This window comes from Pezoporus occidentalis, unplaced genomic scaffold (genome assembly GCF_034315485.1).
Source record: "Pezoporus occidentalis ecotype Australia unplaced genomic scaffold, CSIRO_AGI_Poc_V1 ctg72, whole genome shotgun sequence".
Lineage (NCBI taxonomy): Eukaryota > Metazoa > Chordata > Aves > Psittaciformes > Psittacidae > Pezoporus > Pezoporus occidentalis.
The window spans coordinates 1,721,364-1,741,313 of NW_026916072.1; the positions used below are offsets into that span (position 1 = coordinate 1,721,364).

Consider the following 19,950-nt stretch of genomic DNA (forward strand, 5'->3'; position numbering starts at 1 on the left):
GCAAAATCTTGGTTATACTTTGGAAGGAATGAGCACAGCATTGTGCCAGTTAGTGCCCAGAGGAATTGAACAGCTAGGAAAAGACTAATTCAGTGCTTGGTGGCTCTTCGCAAACATCTGTTGAGAAGCTATTATCATCCTGAGTCTTGTCTGAAGAAGAGGAGAGTGAATTCCAGCACAACTTCTGCTTACTGACAGCTGGGGATGTGGTTTTCATCAGGGTTCAGTCACCCTTCAGCAGAAGGAAGTGGTAAGTGGTGTCTGTTCTGGGGTGGCACGGGCTAAAGGAGCAAGAAGAGAAGTTGCCCAGAGAAGCTGTGGCTGCCCCATCCACGGCAGTGTTCAAGGCCAGGCTGGATGGGGCTTGGAGCAAGCTGCTCTAGTGGAAGGTGTCCCTGCCCATGGCAGGGGGTTGGGACTGGATGAGCTTTAAGGTCCCTTCCAACCAAACCGTTCTGGGATTGTCTGATAAAAATTAGAAGCAGATGATTTTACAGCCTGAGAACTAGGACGGAGATATTCCAGCAGTGTGTGTGTGATGCTTTGGATGAACAAGTATCTTCTTAAAAGTCTACTTACAGGGTTTTAAAGCAAGCTGTTGGAACTTCCTGGCAGCTCTTCTTTCTTGGGGTGTTTTGTACAACTCGGCATTGTCTTGTGCTTTTCTAGAACCTTTTCTCTGATGTGGTGGGAAGATGAGTCAGCAGATTTAATGTAGCCAATAGAACAGTCACGGAATGCTTGTTTAACATTCAATCTGGATATAGATGTATGTAGATTATGTGGCTATTTCTATGTGTATTGGTACAGCCTATACATATATTAAGTAAAAATTACTCATCTATTCCACTAAGTGGCTATGCTGACAAGTGCTGTGGTACATAGTCCATCCATTTAAAATGCAGGCAAGGAGCTAAACCTTCTATCCGCTGAATCCCAGTTATGTTTGGGGATTTTGGTTATTTGTTTGTTTTCATCTCCACGTTCTGGCAATTTTTTGTGCTTCTGGCTCCTTTCTCTGCTCCTGCACAGAGTTGTTTCAATTCTAATCCTGGCTTTTCCATAAGCCTTGTAAACCGATACTGTAACTTCATCTTTTGTATTATTGTAGTGTCTCTCAGAGGCTGTGTTGCTACCACATAAGGGAGTTGTGAGGATAGTGTTACCATTACTACTGCACATCTTTATCCCTTGTTTTTGTCATTGCATTTAGCTCTTAGTTCAGAGACAAAACAATGGAAAAGCAGGACTTGTGTAAATACATGTGTCAGTTCGTGATGAGAATTTTATAACTTCTATCTATCCTCTGGGTTTGTGTTCTAAATATCCAATAACTAAGTTGTTTTTTCTGTCCATAAGGAAGTGTTAATTGCCCTATGGTTCATTTGTTCTGGTTGTATGTAGTGCTGGCTGGGAAAAATCAGTGATAGGTGTGCAGATGTGAAAGGGAGACCAAGAACTTGGATTTCTAGTTCTGGAGGTTTAGCTCTTGAATTTCTTAATTTGAAACAGCCAGATTTGTGGAAGACTTTGAATTCAGTGCTGCAGTAAGTCCTGAGGAAGCCTTTTAACTGAGCACAAAACCCCCAAACCACCAGCTGCGTTGTTTAGCCACAGAGCTAACCATGTGAAAGGGTGGCTGAGCCTTGCTGGCAGCTCCTGCCACCATCCAGGATAAAGGGCTGTGAGGCTGAGTGCTGGCTGGGAACAGCTGCCAAACATCTGGCAGGAACAAGCTTCCAGGGCAGGAATCCAGCATCTGTCCAGTTGTGCCGCTGCTCGCTTCTGTGGTTTTGCTCTCTTCAGTGAACTCTGTCTTCAATTCAGATGATATTGGGCATGTTTTGGGTTAATAAAAATTAGTCAAGATGTTTAATGGGATTTTGAATGCTTTTTTGCTAAAGCAAAAGAGGGGGGAAGCTTTAACCAGAGATTCCTGCTCAGCAGCTCAGCTGATGAGGAGTGGTTCATATTAAGTTGTCTCGTTGGTTGGAGACTCAGCCAGAGACTTAAAGTCCTAGCTCAGATTTTATTCTTTCAAATGCATGACTCTGAGCTTTTAGACACATGAGAATTCTTACATTGAATTAGTTTAGCAGGATGCTTCCTTTGACAAGATGATACCTTTCTAATAGTTTTGGTTTACATACCTTTTACTAAGAAATAGATTTTAATCAAATTGCCTCTTACTGGGTTATTTTTTTTCTCTGGCTGTATTAAACCTCAGTATACCCCCTGCTATGTCTGTGGTGTTGTGAAAGTGGAACAGCATTTTCAGATGTTAAAATTCATGCTAGAAGTGAGCAAGTGTATTGGGCAATCGTATACCCACCTAAAGGCAGAGACAGCTTAGGAAGGACCTCTAACATGTTGCAAGGATTGAAAATAAGCAGGAACTGGGGAATACTGTTTTTTTCCAAAGCAAGACTCCTTTGCACTTACAATGAGTTTGGATCTTGTTGTGGTGTTGTTTTAACTGTGGGTTTTATGAGTCTACTGGCGTTAGCCCAAACATAGACACCTGTGCAGTAAGCTGTGAGCCTACTGTAATTGCTTCCATCTTCCATGTTACTCTGTGAGCTCTTCTTTGCTAAAGGAAAAGCTAAATAGAAAATAGCCTTATTGGGTTTGGCACAGTCACATGAAATAGTAGTCTGTCTTTTCAAAACCACAGAATGTCTTCATGTTCCTAATGCTTTATTTCAGCTCCCTGATTGAGGTTGTTCATGGAAATTATGTAGTGAACTGCCTACTTTCTTCTCTAAACTGACAGCTGTGTAGGCTTGGGGAAAGCATTACTGTCAGTGTTCTGGAAAACAACCCCCAGGCCTGTATCCTCATGTGACAGGAGATCTGAAACTGAACGTACTTCTTGATGCTTTCACTCATGCTAATTGTTCAGCTTGCAAAACTGATAGTAATAACTTTGAACAACTATGTGACAAATTACTGCTGAAGGCTCTGTCAGACTTTCTTCCTCTACCACCTTTTTTTCTTCCCTCTAAAGTAGACTTCAGGGTTGAGTACAGCTTTAATGTAGCTTTTAGGGTTGAGTAAATGATTAACTTATCACTCATGTGAATTAAATTCTCAAGCATTTGGAGTGTTATTAATATGAGTTAAGAATAAGGATTTATTTTTCTGGTTTTGTTCTAGCACTAAGTGGTCGCAAGCTAATGGCAGCATTTCTCTCCACGTTACTGGTTCAGAGAGAGCTAGTATGCTCTGAGAAGTTAATGTATCTCTTCCAGGAGTGCTTTCGTCAAGCACTGGGGTGGCTGCCCCCAAAATCATGAGCTGAGAGATCTCTTCTTGCCTTCTGCCCATCGTTGTGTGCAGGGTGAGAGTCCTCTGCAGACTCTGCTACTCTTCCTTGCCCAAACTGTGTGTAGGAAAACCAGGTTTGCTCAGTAACTAACATGAGCATCTCCCTGTGATTCTCACCTGTATATAATATGCATGTTTACAGTGGATCTGTGTCATGGGGGCGGTTGGTCTTGGAAAGTCTGAAAATACCTTCAACCATCCATTAAGGGAACAGTATGACAGGCTCAAAAAGTGACCTGGTAACCTGGTGAATTGATGACATTTGTGACACATCTTGGTCTTATCCACAGGCTCCTGAACGGACATATGCATCTCTGGGAAGCAGAGGACAGAACATTTCATCTAGCAGCAGCTAGAGGTGTTGCTGTGCTTTTTCTTTGGTTGTTGTCACCCAGTTGTTTTTTTTTCTAAACATCTAAAATGCTTTTTGCCATTCTCAGGAGGTGAGATACTGGGGTGGGTGAGCCCATTCTGAAGGTCTTAGGTGAGCTTTGAGTCTGAAAAGCTCCCAGTGTCCCATGCAGTGATTCTCTTCAGAAAACCTTTCTCACCTCTGGGATGTAACACAAGCTGGCTGTGGAAGGGGTGGATGTGGGTCCCCTCAGGATGTCAGGTTGCAGCTGTCTTCTGGCCTCTAAAATGGGGATTTTTGTGAAGCCTAAATTGATATTAGTACAGGTGAAATTCCTTCACACACAGCAAAGGGTGGTTGTTGCGTGGGGAAGTGGGGTGTGCTTGTGTGCATCTTGTAGGAGGCCGCTCTCAACTCTGTTCTGCATTTGTTTTCAACTTCTGAGGTTATGGAAGTGTCACATAACTGGGAGGAGGACACTGCACTGTCAGCAAAACTTTGAGTACAAAAAAGAAGTAATGTCGACTCAACAGGAAGGATCATACCTGATCAGGAGTGGGTGGAGAACCTCTGGAACACCTGGGGCTGCTCTTGGAAACAAACAGCCAACTCCCCCAAAGTCTTGCCCTGGGTGTATGTTCTAACTTCCAGTCCAGTCTAGAAGAGGGAGATCTTAGTATCTGAAGTCCAACACCTAAGATGCTACACTTTGTGCAGTGGTGTTGTCTCCTGGCTCTAGAGCATATTTGCCCATTTCTGCTACCTGAGTAAGAACATATTTATAGATAGTGCTCTGTGAAATTACACTGTGTCCTTAATGAATGGAGAAACCAGCACTGACCTCCTTGTGGCTTCATTCAGATGGTCACATTATGAAAGCTGAATTCTTTCCCTAGTGCAGTATGTTTAGTATGTGCTTGGCTTTAAAACAGGTAGCAATAAATTAAATGATAACCTATTGCTTTAGAGTAGTGCTTGGAGCAGTGAAGCACTGAGGTGATTTGATGGAACTCTGGCAGAGGAAGAGTGCTCTGACAGAAAAAACAACTCCAAGACTGCAGCAAGTAATGGTGATGAATTTTAATAGGAATCTTTTTGTCTCTGAATAAAAGTTTTATAGAAGATTAAGTCACTACTAGTGCTCCTTCTGGGGGCAGACATTAGCACATCAGCATGCTGCTGCTTTTAGCTAGCAAAGCTTCCCTAATGTTTTCATCGTGTCCTAGTGATCATAAAATCGTAAATGGTTTGGGTTGGAAGAGACTGTAAAGATCAGTGATGATCTGCCTTGAGCATTCCCTCTTTATTTTGTATGTGTCAGTTTAATTTCATTTATAATACTTCATATGCAATGATTTAAATATCCACCAGTTCCTGTGTGTGCTTTGCACTGCACCTTGGCTGTGAGGCTTTTATATGGTGAGGGTCCTCATAGGTACCTGCCAGGGGATAGTATTCTTACAGTAGTTCAAGTTAAAAACTGAAACTGGAGTCCTGCCTTCTAAAACAGAGTGTGGATTGCCACCACCAATTCTGATGACATACATAGTCTTTAATTATTTATCTGTTTACGTTTTAAATAGATTAATATTTAGTGCTTCAAGGAGAGGACCAGAATGATAAAGACCTCAATTCTGTCCTGATGTGTCATTCAATTATCATAAAACTAACTGGAGATGTTACTTCTAGTTACGTTCTGATTAGTAATTCTTACAAGGCATTTGTTGGGTTAGTATCTTCAGATTAATTTGCTTTACCGTTAGAGAATTGGTCCTGAAAAATCCAAGCGACCTCCTAAAGCTTAATTGCTCTCATTGTCTTACTCATCACTACATGTAATGAAGGTTTTGCCATTAGAGCTTGGAGTTCTGGTGATTTTGCTTTCTGGTTTGCATTTTAGAAACTGGATTTCAAAACCTTTCTTAATGATTAATCTTTAAGCAGAGCTTGTAAATCAGAGTGATTTTAATGTTACTATAAGCCAGGGTTATCTATGCAGGGAGATTTCTCTTGGTGAATACTGTAGGATATTAGTTCTATGATTATATTCCAGTGTGATTATACTGGTGTAAAGCATGGGATGAGGACAGAAACAAGAGTGTGTTTCTCTTTTGTAGCATAGCCTGAAGATGAAGTATCTGCATCAGAATGAAATTATTTTTATACCAAGATAGAGACAGTTAATCTAGTGTGACTACAGTAGAATAGATACATCTGCATTTACTATGTGAGACTTTCATGGTCTTGAGCAGCAGTGTTTTGTGAAACCTGCTCCAAGTGTTGCCTGATAATCTTAAGCTTGGACAGTTAAAATGTCAAACAGAATTCCCCTTAACATCAAAGGTCTCTTTCCATTTCCTCTACTTAACTTTTTGAAGTGTTATCACCCTAAGTTAGGTTGACAATTGCATCCTGTCTGACATACTTAAACTGATAAATGAAGTAGGAGTGCGTTACCGCTTAAACTTCCAGAGTGATTGTGTAGTAAGGAAGAGCTGTGAATATTTATATCATTTTTATTTGCCTTGATTAAACCTTCCTACAGTCAAACCAGGATTGTTATCCTGCCTGGAAGTGCAGGCTCTCCAGTGAATATGAGTTGAGGGTTTCATCCTGTAATTCCCTTTTTCTGTTGAGTGGCAGGCTTATTTGTCCTTCCTTCTTGGAGACTCAGTCTTCTCAAGTGACCAGCCCCTTACTGGGCATGCAGAGAATGTCACTTCATACAGTGTGATTTGAAAGTGGACGGTTTATGAAGTGATGAATAGAAATAGTTTTCTTGATTATTAGTGAATTTTATATCTTTAATGGAAAATAGTTTAGGCTCTGAAGAAGTAGGTTCTGTTCAAGTCTTTCATCGTAGCAACACTGTATTCTCTGGGAGCATTGCATTAAATTTAGCTAAGCAAAACGGGTATTTGCTGGTAAATACTTATTCTTGCAGCACGTTATTATTGCAATTGGGAGCAGGGAACTTTTAAGTGAGCTTTTAAGGTGCTGTATTATTGGAATGAAGGGTGTCCATAAGATCTGAAGTGAAGCTATTAAATAATCTTCCTGAGAAACTGAACTTGTTTCTGTAGTCTCAAATTTAGTTACTGTTTAAAGTTTTGTATTACTCTTTTGTATTGCCTAATGATGTTAAACCTAAATATCTAGTAGATGTGCCCTTCAACGAAAGAAAAAGTGAGCTTAAAACCTTTGGGCTGTTTCTTTTCCCTGGTTAAACCAACTTCTGTTTCCAGTGGCTGTGGTTCTAATGCATGTTTGTCTGGTTCTGCTTGATAACTGATACCTAAATAAGAAGCTTCAGAATGGGTTATTAGTTATATAGTTGTGTGAAAAACAGTAGATAAAACATGTAGATAAACTCTGTAGGAAATTACAACACAATCCTTGAAAATGTGAAACCAAAAATAGTGTGGAGTGATGTGCTGTGATTCATGAGAGCTCAGGTCATCAATGCTGAGTCATGAAGCCACTCCTGCAGGTAGTGAAACTTAACATGCATGGATCTGAACAGAACCTCAAAGATGGGGAAACTGGATATTATCCGTTCATCCTTATGTCATTGTTTTATCTGGAATGAAATACTGTTTATTTAAAACAGAGATCCAATAATGTATGTCTGATGTGGATGACTGTACAAGTCGGGTCTTTTGAGATAATGTATATAGCTGCAAAAATGTACTGGATTTAATCTGACCTCAATGCTGTATTGCTCTTTGTCTTGCAACACTGCTGGGTAAGCTCAAACAGCTTAATAATTGAGCTGCTCTTTTTTTTTGCTGATACAGAACAAATTTGGAAGCACTTCAGAAGAAGCTGGAAGAACTAGAGTTGGATGAGCAGCAACGAAAGCGCCTTGAAGCTTTCCTTACCCAGAAACAAAAGGTCGGAGAGCTGAAAGATGATGACTTTGAGAAGATCAGTGAGCTGGGAGCAGGAAATGGTGGTGTGGTCTTCAAAGTATCTCACAAACCTTCTGGTCTCATAATGGCAAGAAAGGTGAGTGTCTCAAAAATAGAAACTTGGGGATGATTTTTATGAAGGAGGTTGTCTCTGATCAAACATGGTGACTTGCCTTAGAGAAATAAGTGGTGTTGACACATAAAAATGTCAACTTCATGAAACACATCAACTTCTCTGAAAGCAGAATAAGTTGCACCTGCTTATCCTAAACTTCCTGGGTTTTCATGAGTAGTGTCCTATGTGTTCATAATGAAAGGCTAGGCATTCATTCCTCTCTTTCCTTTTTTTTACCCGTTTTGACAAATAAAGTCTTTTCAGATGGGTATATACTTTCAGATAAAATGTGGTAAACTCAGTAATGAGTAGAAGGCCTAGAAGAAGTTACTGAAAGGTATGAATGAGGGAAAAGTGACAATATCCTGATATACATACATATACATATATATCCTGCCATGAGTTTAGAGGAAGGGCAAGGATATTGCCTGTTTAAGATGTTCCTTCACAGCTGCAGACCAGAAAAGGGCTCTGGATAATACAGGAAGAAATGAACACAAAAAACAAGAGTGAGGGAATGCACTGGGTGCAGTGACATCTCCTGGTTTATAGTTTCATCATGGGGTGCAGGTGGCATCTGTGCAAAAAGGTACCTGTCCTTCTGGCAAGAGTATTGTTCCATGGTTCAGCTTTATGCTTTATAGCCAGTAGCAGTTGTGACCTAGTTTGTGAGAGAACAGTGATTATTTTTCTAGCTGCAATAGCTTCATGTTTTAATCCTCACTTTGTTTATGTGGGCAGCTTTCACTTTCTCTCAGTATCCCTGGGAACCAAATGCAGTAAGGGAAAAGCATCTCAGATACTTTCTTTGGGTACCTCATGCCTTATCCTTCCAGGAGTAAAGTTCCTTGCACAGGTAGCACTTGTTGGGAGGCAGCCTGTTGGGGCACAGGCTGTTGTACTGCAGTGGGTGAGGTGGCAGGCTGCTGTGCTTTATCAGAAACATAACCTTGCCTTTGAGAAGGATAAAACACAGGTCACCCTCACATCCCAGATCCCATTGTTATATTACTGAAAACTTCAATATTTTTCTTTAACTGAGAAGTCAAAAGACTTGAGGTATTTATTTTTTTAAGAGCAGTACACTGTCACCTTCAGCAAAACTCAAGGAAAATGTGCATGTACTGACTTGAAAAATAAAAACCTAACAGTTTGGAGAGAAGCAAATAAAAATGCCCATTTTTAAGGTGTGACAGTTGCAAAATGGACAAATCATTGAGGTTTTCTTGAACTAAATCAATTGAATTGATTTCCCCCCCCCCCCCCCCGCATACTGTGGGTTTAACAGGAAATTCAGTAATATTCAATGCAACTGAGATGTTTGCTGAACTGCAGTCTTTCTTTCATCTGTTGACTAAAATTTGACTTCCATGATGTCTCGTAATCTTCCCTTTCACAAAAGAAATACACCTCTTGGATTGAATGAGAGAAACCATCTAGTGAAACAAAGTATTGTTTGTAATCTTCTCTTTAGCTTAGATTCAGTTTGGGAGCCTTTAATTTGAGGTTCAGCTCATTCCTTTCACTAATGCTTTACAAACACCTGTGCAGATATTTTTCAGCAGCTGCTTCTGAGTCAGTATGTCTGACACATTTCCTTTAGACATTTGTTCATGGCTTTTCCATAGAACAAAACCCAAGTGAAGAAAATGTGCTGGGACAAAAAGTTTGTGATGGAGAAACCTTTAGTGAGGAGATGGAAATCCCACCTTTTCATGGGTGCTTAAGTTTCACCTTTCTCATGCTGTAGTGTAGTATTTTCTTTTCCCTTTGCCACTAAGAGAAGAAGATGAGTTATTTTAAAGTTAAGTCATAGAATAGTTCTTGTTGGAAGTGGCCTCAGAAGGTCTACTCTCCTGCTTAAAGTAGTCACCTGTGGGATCAGAGCAGGCTGCTCATGGCCTTATCCAGGTTAAGTATTGAAAACCCTCTCTGAACAACCTGGTCTTTCTGAATGGCACTGTACCACTAAGAAAATAATAAAGAGTGGATTGTTTTACAGCTAATTCATCTAGAGATCAAGCCAGCTATTCGAAACCAGATCATCCGGGAGCTGCAAGTCCTCCACGAGTGCAACTCTCCATACATAGTGGGCTTTTATGGAGCTTTCTACAGTGATGGAGAAATCAGCATTTGCATGGAACACATGGTAAGTATATATGAATCTGTCTTAGCTTGAAGCTGTTAGCAGACCATTAGTGCAAAACCTGAGTGTCAAAAGGATTTAAGTTAACAAAGTAAATGATCCATCCCTGGTAGTGTTGGACGGGGCTTGGAGCAACCAAATGAATTGATATTTTATCTCCCTTTTCTCAAATTTTACCGAAAATACAAACAAAGATTAGTGCCCCAGAAGGATCTCACACAACTGTTTTTAATGCCAAAAATACTTTTGACTGTGTTTAATTTTAATAGAAAAGTACAGCTTCTTCTCGACAGCTGTTTGCCTTTCTCCAGCCATATGGAGCTAAATACTAAAAGGGAATTTTCTGTAACTAAAGGTCAGGCAAATTTTGTGCCTCACTTGCTCAGTAGAAGTTTGTTTTTAACAATATGAAATACAATAAATCTGAAGGCTTTTTTAATGTATATCCCTGAAAAAAAACCCTGCTGCTTTGGAGACAAACCTTTTTTCTTCAAAGTGCATGTGGTTGTTTTAATGCTTCTCTGGCCTTCTCTGACTGAAATGTTTAGAAGGAATCGATGGTTGCTTAGGAACAAGTGCTCATAATCCAGTTTTTAAGCATGTGCTCACCCAATAGAAGGTGTGCATCCCCCAAAATACAAGTGACTGTTGGGAATTATAAAGAAGTTAATTTCTCAGAATGGAGAAGAATAATGAAAACCAGAGAAATAGATGTTAAAAACGACTGACTGGGCATTGTTTCAGAATGCATGTCATGAATGTCACAAATGCGTGCATCTGCAATGGCTAGAAGAGCAGTATGTATCTTAATACACGCCAAGAGAGATGGTGGTGGTATGTAATTACATGTAGAAATAAAAGGCATAAAAAATCTTAATTAATTTGTCAGTGAGAAAATTAACAGGAGCAGTGATGGTTTGCAAGTTCCTAAGCAGGGTATGATGTATCTGACATAAGGCTCTTCAGCTGAGGGGAAGGCAGGATGAGATCTGGTTGAAGTCAGGCTGCATACAAGATTTTACCCATAGTCCAACTGATCAATAAGCTCTGCAGTAGAATGAAAAGGGGGATTGTTTAAATTGGCGTCTTAAGCCATTAAGCTGATGGCTCAATATGGATCATTAGGTGGAAGCTTTTGGTCTCCTTCTGGATGAACAATGAGCTGAGAATCTCCATTGCCTTTTTGTATATACCTTTCAATTACTGCCAGTCAAAATCCTTATTTTTAGCAGTGAGTTACAAAACAGAAGTATGAATATGAACAAGAAGTTGGAGGCGGGAAAGGCATGGAACTTGAAGATTTGAGTGCTTGATATTTTTAGGTACAGAAATTCAAAATCAATGCATAACTTTGCTTAGCAGCAGGTATTTAACAGGCTAAAGTGTTGGAGTCTGCTCCTGGAAGACACTGAAGGCTGCAGCCAACACTAGGCAATTGAATTGGGTTCAGCCTCTTCCAGGAGCAGAGCTAGTCCTTGGAGGGGGGAAGAAAGAAATGGGGTTCTACCTGTATGACATACAGCTGTCCAGAAATACAGACTGGTTATACAAGAAATGTATATAGATCTTTTTCCTGTTGACATATTTTTACCAAGTGTAGCATATGTGGGTGTATCTTTTACAAAAATACATGCTCAAGTAAGTATTTCTCTACTCTTCTTTTAAGAGTTGTGGATTTTTGTCCTCAAATAACAAAACTTTGCATTTTAGCTTTTCTCTTTACATGTGTAAATGGATAGGTTAAGGCACAAGGCAATTGCTTTTTCAAGGTGGATTTTTGCCTTGAGTACTTGGAGATATCAAATGCTGATCTGGACAACAGGAGGGTGTTTTGCAATTGGAGAAATAGCTTTCTATTTTCTTTGATTACATATTCTCTATTCTAGAGAATCCAAAACTTATGCACAAGCCTATTGTTGAATCCGTTGCTAAAAACAAATAGCTTTTTTTTCTTTTACTTTTTTCCTTCTCCAAAGCTCTTAGCAACAGTGGAAATATATTTGACTTTGCTGGGGGTGTGTGTGCATGTCAGTTTATTTAACCTAATATGATTACTGAGACTGTTACTTACCATGAAACTTCAAAATCATCTCTTCCTGTTTTGGTTCTTTGAGAGCCAAATCAACTCCCCATCCTTGGAAGTTGACACGGTCACCCTGGATATGCAGAACTAAGAGGCCAACCTTCTCTGTGTAGGATCTCCTCTGGGAGATGAGGAGAAGAGGGATCTGGGCTTAATTATGATCGTAGGGTACCATTAGCACACATTCAGGAAGAGAACTCTTGTCTTTTCCAGTGTGACTCATTTTTATCCATGTAACCAGGATCATAAGATCTCCTGTGGTGTTTCAATCCTCATTCTGCGTTTGGATGGGGATAGAGTATCAGGGAATGATTGTGACAAGAAGAAGAAATGCATGTTATTGATTTGGACTGAAGGTGGACAGAATCTGTAAGACTCCAAACACTTGGTTGACAGCTATTTGTGGGCTGTACTTCCTGAACAAGATCCAAACCATGGAAATGCTGGTATGGAAGATCATTGTGTGGAGTGTTTATTTGAGTGGATGTTGTTACTGGCCGAATGTTTGTTTAAAATAAACATGAAAGTGACTAATTTCTATGGAGTAATTTCTGATTTTCAGATATGCACCATAACAATGTTAAGTCCAACATGAAAGGCAACACTTTCGTGCTTCCCATACTTAGGTTTCAGTGCGGCTTTAGAGTAATTCCATTAACTCATGACTATTCAAACATTCATTATTAGGATGGTGGCTCCTTGGATCAAGTACTGAAAAAGGCTGGAAGAATTCCTGAGCAGATACTGGGCAAAGTTAGCATTGCGGTGAGTGTGTTCATTGCTCTCAAAGGCTGGAATTAGGTACATGCATGTCTCAGCAGCTTCCTGGATTTGGCATTCCCATACCACTTCAGGGCTGGGCGATGTGGGAGGGGGAAATACTACCAGGTGTTCACCTGTTTCTTTTAAAGCATAGTTTTTGTACATGTCCTCGTTTGGTATCTCAGGGCATTGGAATGAGTAACACATTGTATTTGCTTCGATTTTCTGCTTTTGTATCAGTTGATGCTTCTGGATAAGAACAGAATCAACACTTGATTAGAGAATTTGGAGCTTTACTTTCTCGTATCTATTGTGGAACATGCCCTGTATGCAGAACTAACAGTGAGGGGCTGGTTGACTGTTTATCTAGTCTGAGCTGGAGGTACAAATTAAATCAGAGTATTGATTTGCAGTGATTACACATTGGGATTTCTGTTAATTGCATTCAGTTGGAGTTCTTGTACAAAGCATGCACTTACCTCTTCTGCTTTGTAAAATAAGTTTTTTCTTTGCCTTTAGGTAATAAAAGGACTCACATACCTGAGAGAAAAGCATAAAATAATGCACAGAGGTGAGAATTTTACATTGTAACTTAATTTTTATTCAGGTTAATATGTGCTTCTTGTATGACTGGTTCTTTATAGTTTAATGTGATTTTGGTTCAGAGGGCTTTTCTTGGGAGGTATATCCAGATATCTTACTGTCATATACTTTCAACTTCTGATGTCTTACTGCAATTTATCTGCATTTATAAGAGGTTTGTCAGTGTGTGAAACTGCTTGCTGCCAGTGATTTGGCCAGTGGGAGTATGTGCTAGAGCTGGGAATCTTAACTTAAGACCAGAAGTACTCCCTTTGCAGCAAAGACAGGAATGTTTTGAAGGACCTGAGTGATTGTATTTCCCTTAAATACCAGATAAGTCTTCCTTCACCTCCTTGGAATAGACTTTTTCAACACAAAGTACATTATAAACTTCTAGGTAAGTGCAGACAGGTACAGAAGCAGAGAACACAGTCTTAGTGCTGTGAACTGAGGAAGCCCTCAAACATTTCTTCCTCCAGCAGTGGTGCTTGGGCCAAGTTGCCTGTTGCACAGTGTAGTTGCAGTGAAGAGTTGCACTCTGGCTGTGTACCTGTGGGCAGTAGCTTTCTTGGCAGTGTCAGCACTTCAAATGAGGCAGCATGTATGGAGGTCATCTCTTTATGTAGTTTCCATTCCTATGCTCAGTTAAAGAGAAGCAGAAGACAGTTAAGATACCTGTGAATGGGGTTTCTAATGGCATAAACTAACTCTTTATGAAGAAAACTGTTATTAAAAAGCATTGTTCCACTGTATCCAATTCCTCATTGCAACTTCTAGTCTTTTGATAGTAACAGATCTGTTAACCATGATGACAAAGTCTTTGGAGAGATTGAGGGTTAAAACCTCTGACCTAAAATGAATTTAACAGTTCAGTGCTCATTATTGCCATTCAAAGTTTTAAAGGAAAGTTCCCATCCCTAGCAGATGTCTTTTATTCACATGCTGTTTACAGACATCTGTCATGCAGAACTGCATATCTTTTTATACTTACATGAGTTTAAAGCCACAGTGAAGCTATGTAAAGTGAGTGTTGCTTCTACACTCCTGGGGTCCTTAGTTACTTTACTGAAAAATAACTGCACTACCTTATTTTCACCTTATAGTTGCCCTTTTTAAAATCCATCTCTTTAAGCTGCTGTGTTTTTTCCATTAAACAAAACCAACACTTGAAATGGTAAAGTACTAAGTTCCATTATTCCTACATTTAATGTTCCTGTTTGAATGGCACTACTCACTGCAGTGATCAGGCAGTGTGTCTAAACCATGCCGACTGCTCGGGGAGTCTTGTACCAGATGAGATCAATCTTCAGATTATAAAAATATCTCCATCAGACACTAATATGTGTCTGAGTTTACATTTATTGGCCAGGCAGAGAAGAGTAATTGGCAGTCCCAGCTTATACAGTCTGTAGGATCACCTTACACATGATTAGATGGTGTTTCTTTTAGCAATCAAATATAGCTCTTCTGGAGAAAGGAGCTGGAGGTAGACTCTGTAAAGATTTCTGATGACAAAGACATTTGTCTCTGTTTAGAGCATAAGGGAGACTCCTGGAAAAGAGATCATATTCTAGGGAATACTAGAACAACCTTGTAGCTCTCAGAGCCATGGCAGTGGTTTGTTGTGTTGGGGGGGGGGTGGTGGGGTGGTGCGTGTGTGTCAAGTTGCTCTTGCTCCCCTGGGTGCTGACACAGCAATTGTTCTAACTTAATTTCCAGTTTTACAATCTGATAAATCCAAAGTAACCTCCTCCTCATCATGTTTAAGTGCAGTTTAACCTCACAGTCCTGCCTACATCAGAATACTTTAAATGCGCAGGCCAGCAAAAGCTCCTCTTCTCCATTGGTTCCAATGCACTGAATGTGCCCTGCAGTGTAAAATTCCATGTACAGATTGCAGTTGTTATTTTCTCAGCTCAGTTTCCATGCTGAGTGCTCTGACAGCGTCAGGAATATGTGACCTTGTACGCTTCATGCAGAAGCTCTCGTTGAACTGTGTGATGCCTGATAAAGTGGGAGCTGAAATGGCATTTTGGAGGTTGGTTGTGGCTAGTGCTAGCAGAGAAAAGGAAAACCATCCAGAACAGCGTTTGTGTCTCCTGACATACGGAGCCAGATTTGCTCCTCTCTTGACACATGGACCTAAATCTGCTGGTGTTTGTCTTTGATACTGTCCACCAGTCGCCTCTCATACGTAAACTGAGCCTCATGTGTAAGCTGGCAAACTCAGCTGAGCTGTTAGAACTTGTCCTTCTTGAGGAGGGCCCTGCTTCAGCTTCCTGCTGTCAGGTTTCTGAGCAAGATGCTGTCCTGCAGCATGAAGCTATCTTCTGCAGGTTGACTGATGCTCAGTTGTGTGCTGGCTGTACATTTGTGTGGTCCTCTGGGATTAAGGAGTTCTAGCAAGTGGAGAAAACATAATCCATGAAAAGTGTGTAGAGTGAACTGGTGTCAGTAGGGTTTAACGTCATCAGAACTCGCTTAGGTAATATGTGTCAATGTTAAATGTGGCTTCAAAATGCAACAATACCGTTGTAAATAAATAAAACCTCAACAACCAAAGCTTCTTATGGTATAATTTTACATTCTTAGACTTTTAAAGTTTCTTCTGAGTCAAGAACAGGAAATGCTAATTCTATGGGCCCATTTACCTTAGTGGTTCATTATGAAAGGCACTAAATGACAAGGAAAGGAATGTTCTGTAAAGACAGTATATTGCTGCAGGTGAAGACATTAGTGTGTTTTTGCTGTGTTTTGTCTCTGGGTGAGTAAGAATCCTGTAAGTTAATAAGAGCATCATTTTGGTTGTTTCTGAGCCCAGTTTGGAGTGTGGTTCTCCCTGGAAACTCTCCTCTTGCAGAGAAAATGCTTCATAAGATTTCTGAACTCCGTTGCAGCTAGCGGCTCAGGGCAGGAGGCAGCACACAGCAGGGATGCTGTCAGTGGTCCCTTCTAGTGTGTTAGCTTTAGAGTATTCTCCTGAGATCCTGCCTTGGGAAATAGGAATTGATTGGAAGATACCAATAAGCAAAGCAAATCCATGGTCAGGTGTCTGGCTGCTGGGTAGCCTCTGTGCAGAAGAAATGCTTGCCTGATGGTGGTATGATAATGCCCAGGGCCACCTTTCTTTCAGAACTAGGTTTGTACCTGAGGAGGAGAGCTGCGCTCAGGCAGAGGAGGCAGATGGACCTCTTACAGAGATTACAAGATGTTCTGTAAACCCTGGAAGCTTCTTTCTATTAACTAGCTGCCTTTTCAGTGTCGTGGATCCATCCGCCTGGACTGGCTAAGGACGTTTCTAGAATTGCACAGCTGTCTGGGATGATCTATGAAATGTCCTTTCAATTTCTTGTCTTCCTTTCTAGATTTGTCCGTATCTTTCCAGTTGCAGCAGACATTTTGAAGGATGCTTTGGCATTCCTGTTGCATTTGGCAATACGAATCTCTGGTTTCCAGAGAAACTGCTGAAGTGCTCAGGCACTCTGGAGTTAAAATAGCATAGTGTGCTGCAGCGAGAGGGATGGGAAGACAGCAGCCTTGCAGACATCACACCGATTGCACTGGGTGCCTTGTGAGGAAAATGAAAATGCTCAGAGAAAGACAAGCTTCGTGCAAAACTCCAGTGAGGAGTCAGGGTTTGCAGTGCTATTGTAAGGAAGGAACAGTGTGAGCTTATCAGCTAGGAGAACACTGAAGGTAAAAGTTAAGTCTTCAAAAGCCCAGCTGGATTCTAGAGCGTATAAGATGAATATAAAGAGTGTTGTTTGGCTCACCAACAGAGGAATGCTAATGTTATTTTTGGCCATTTAATTATGAACATGAAGTATTCATGAGCTGTAGAGATAAGTGAGGATTTAAGTCTTTATTCTTAAATGAATGAGTAGATGTGCACAGATAAGCAGTACAAATCTAGAGGCCATGTCTCTCATTGTGTTCAGGCTCTGCAGTGGTTCCAGTGTTTCACAAACGTTTTTCCCCTTTGCTTTTACACAGAGCTCTAGGTGCAGATTCCTGTGAAGCCAGAATGTCTGCTGCCTGCTTCACTCCACCATCTCCTTGGGTTTTGTGGGTTTGTTTGTATTTTATTCCCGATGGAATTTCAAACTGATAGGTCAAGCTGCCAGACTGGATTCTTCCTTTTCACCATGCAATGTGCTGAGGTCTCTGCAAGCAGTCAAAACTTGCAGAAGGTTTAGCTCTCTGCCCAGGTGGCCTCTAAAAGTCTCTCTTTACTGAGGCACTGCTCAGAGTTAACCAGTTTGTACCGTTCTGCCTGGTCAGCAGCTCCACTAACTGCCCAGTACCTGCTCCTCTGACAGGAGGAAAATCTGTTGAGAGCAATGCTTATAAACCAGTTGCTTCCCTAGGGATAGGCAATGAAAAGTACACACGAAAGATGTGCCCCTGTTCTTCCCCCTCCATAAGGAGGAAGCCTGTACCTGGCAGAAGCAGCTGGGATTTCCTTTCTGGTAGAAAGAAGTGCACAGGCATGACTTCCTTTGTGTTAAGAGCAGGGAATGGTTTGTGTTAGATCACACTGGATTTTCTACAGGCTGATGCTTACTCCAAGCAAAGTGGACAAGCTGCAGGCTTGCTGTCCTGTAGCTGAGCATAGAAGAACTTCTATACACAGAAATAATCCTGAAACACTTTCCAGTGTGCCTGGACAGTGTCAGTTACCTGGAAGGGTGATGGTAGGAACCAGAAGATATGGCCACAATTTCCATATGTAGGTAACTTTATTTAAGCTTGGTTTTGGTTCTTTGAAAGGGCGCTAAGATGGCAAACAACTAAGACATAGCTTTGTCCGTCTTCATCTGCAATGTCCATGGATGTTGCTCAGTGAGGCATAACCTTCTGCATGGGGATCTTTTTCCAGTGATGAGGAGTATTGTTAGTATCGTCTTTCCAGTGCCATCCTATCACTAATTAAGGTCAGTTCCTCAGTCGCTGAAATAAAACCAGCCTGGAATATGTTTGTGTTCAAAAGGGAAAAGCAAATGAAAATATGCTACAGGCTATCTAGACCTCTGGGTCTGCTCTTCAATAGCAGGGTCTAACGTGAAATTCTAATAGGCTGAGCTGATCTTTCTTCAAACTCCATTTATAGCACCCTTATTTCTGTAGCACTGCTTGCAAATGTGAACTGTTGCTTACTTATCTCAATAATGCATTGGTAAGGATCAGCCAAGCAATAAAAAAAACCTTACAGCTCCAAAAGAAACAGTAAATAATTGTTCTCTGTACCTTTGCATTCAAATAGCTGTTATTAGTTGCTTGGTTACCAGTGACCCTTATTACATTTCTATTTAGAAACAGTGATGGAGTCAAAATCCTGCCTGGTTCTGTCACAGGTAAACACAATCTCAGACATTTCAAAAGCAGAATTTCAATAATAGGATAATGATTTTTTTCAGAGCTTTGTAAACAACCTCACTCCAACACAACAAACAGACAAAACCAAGAGCATCCACCCCCAAAGACCCCCCCAACAAACCCCAGAACAGTAACAACGCACTCCACGAACTGTTTTGCTAAAGGGTGGTTTATGTTACGTAGATATGAATATTAACTTAAGGATGATGAAGTGGCTGCTGTAGTTCATTTACCTTTCTAAAATAAATATAGGGCCTCTTTAGTGATTCTTTCTGGGCTAAAGCAGCTGTGCTGAGGTACGCTTTAATGTTCATCTTGCATCTTAGTCGTTGCAAGGATGATGTAGATGCCCAAACTGAGTATTGGAAGGACAAGGAACAGAGTGAAATAAAACCTGCAAACTATCAGCCTTTTTGCAGCTGTCTGAAGATAAATAGCCAGTGAAATGGGCCTAGGGAACCCAGTCTCTTCCCCGAGTATTCCCAGAGAAGGGGTAGAATTGTGTCATAGTCAGGAGGGAAACAAAGGGAGACACATGGTAACTCTCACCTTTCATGTTACTTTTGTTGTCAAATTTCCTATTTTATCTGTTAAATATAATTCATCCATTCATGATGGTTTTTTGCAGATGTTAAACCTTCTAACATTCTGGTGAACTCCAGAGGAGAAATCAAGCTTTGTGATTTTGGTGTCAGTGGACAACTGATAGATTCTATGGCAAACTCGTTTGTTGGCACACGTTCCTACATGTCTGTAAGTACAGATTTTGTAGCTTTATGTTCTGGTAGAGATACCATGATTCCAGTAATCAAACTAAGAAACCATCTATTGCCATTACTACTGCTGGTCATAGTTCAGCGCTTCCTGCATTCCAGGAATATTCCAGTTATCGGATTGTAAGTGGGGGGAAGGAACTGTTGCAAGGAAAACCAAACAACGTGGTATGTTTTGTAACACTATAACAGATGTAGCTGTGTCCATGTTGCAGAATCCAGTCAGTTAATGCATTTGGGTTTTGTATACATGTCTCCAAAAAAGCCCAGTACTTGCAGTTTGCTTTCCTTAAGTGGTGTTCTCTTCCCACTCCATCATTTTGCTGCGGTCATTTATGCAGGCAAGTGTACATGGCTGCCTCTCTGGTGATCCTGTTGTGCCTGCTCTTGGGAGCCCAATGCACTGCAGCAACAGGAGAAAGCATGGGAGTGGCTGCTGTGGACAAGGCCGTGGCAGCAGTCTGAGCCTGTTTACAGGGTTTTCTTTGTTCCTCTGTATGAGGAATACCTTGAAACTTGCTCT

General features: G+C 40.8%; 1 protein-coding gene across 1 annotated transcript in view; it reads left to right on the plus strand.

Moving 5' to 3' along the window:
* MAP2K1 (mitogen-activated protein kinase kinase 1) overlaps window positions 1-19,950 on the plus strand; it is a 33,455-nt gene that overhangs the window by 8,069 nt on the left and 5,436 nt on the right. Inside the window, exons 2-6 of the mRNA XM_062601778.1 lie at window positions 7,477-7,687; window positions 9,708-9,854; window positions 12,622-12,699; window positions 13,216-13,267; window positions 19,283-19,407. Coding sequence (XP_062457762.1) covers window positions 7,477-7,687; window positions 9,708-9,854; window positions 12,622-12,699; window positions 13,216-13,267; window positions 19,283-19,407 — 613 coding nt within the window. The remainder of the gene's footprint in view (window positions 1-7,476; window positions 7,688-9,707; window positions 9,855-12,621; window positions 12,700-13,215; window positions 13,268-19,282; window positions 19,408-19,950) is intronic.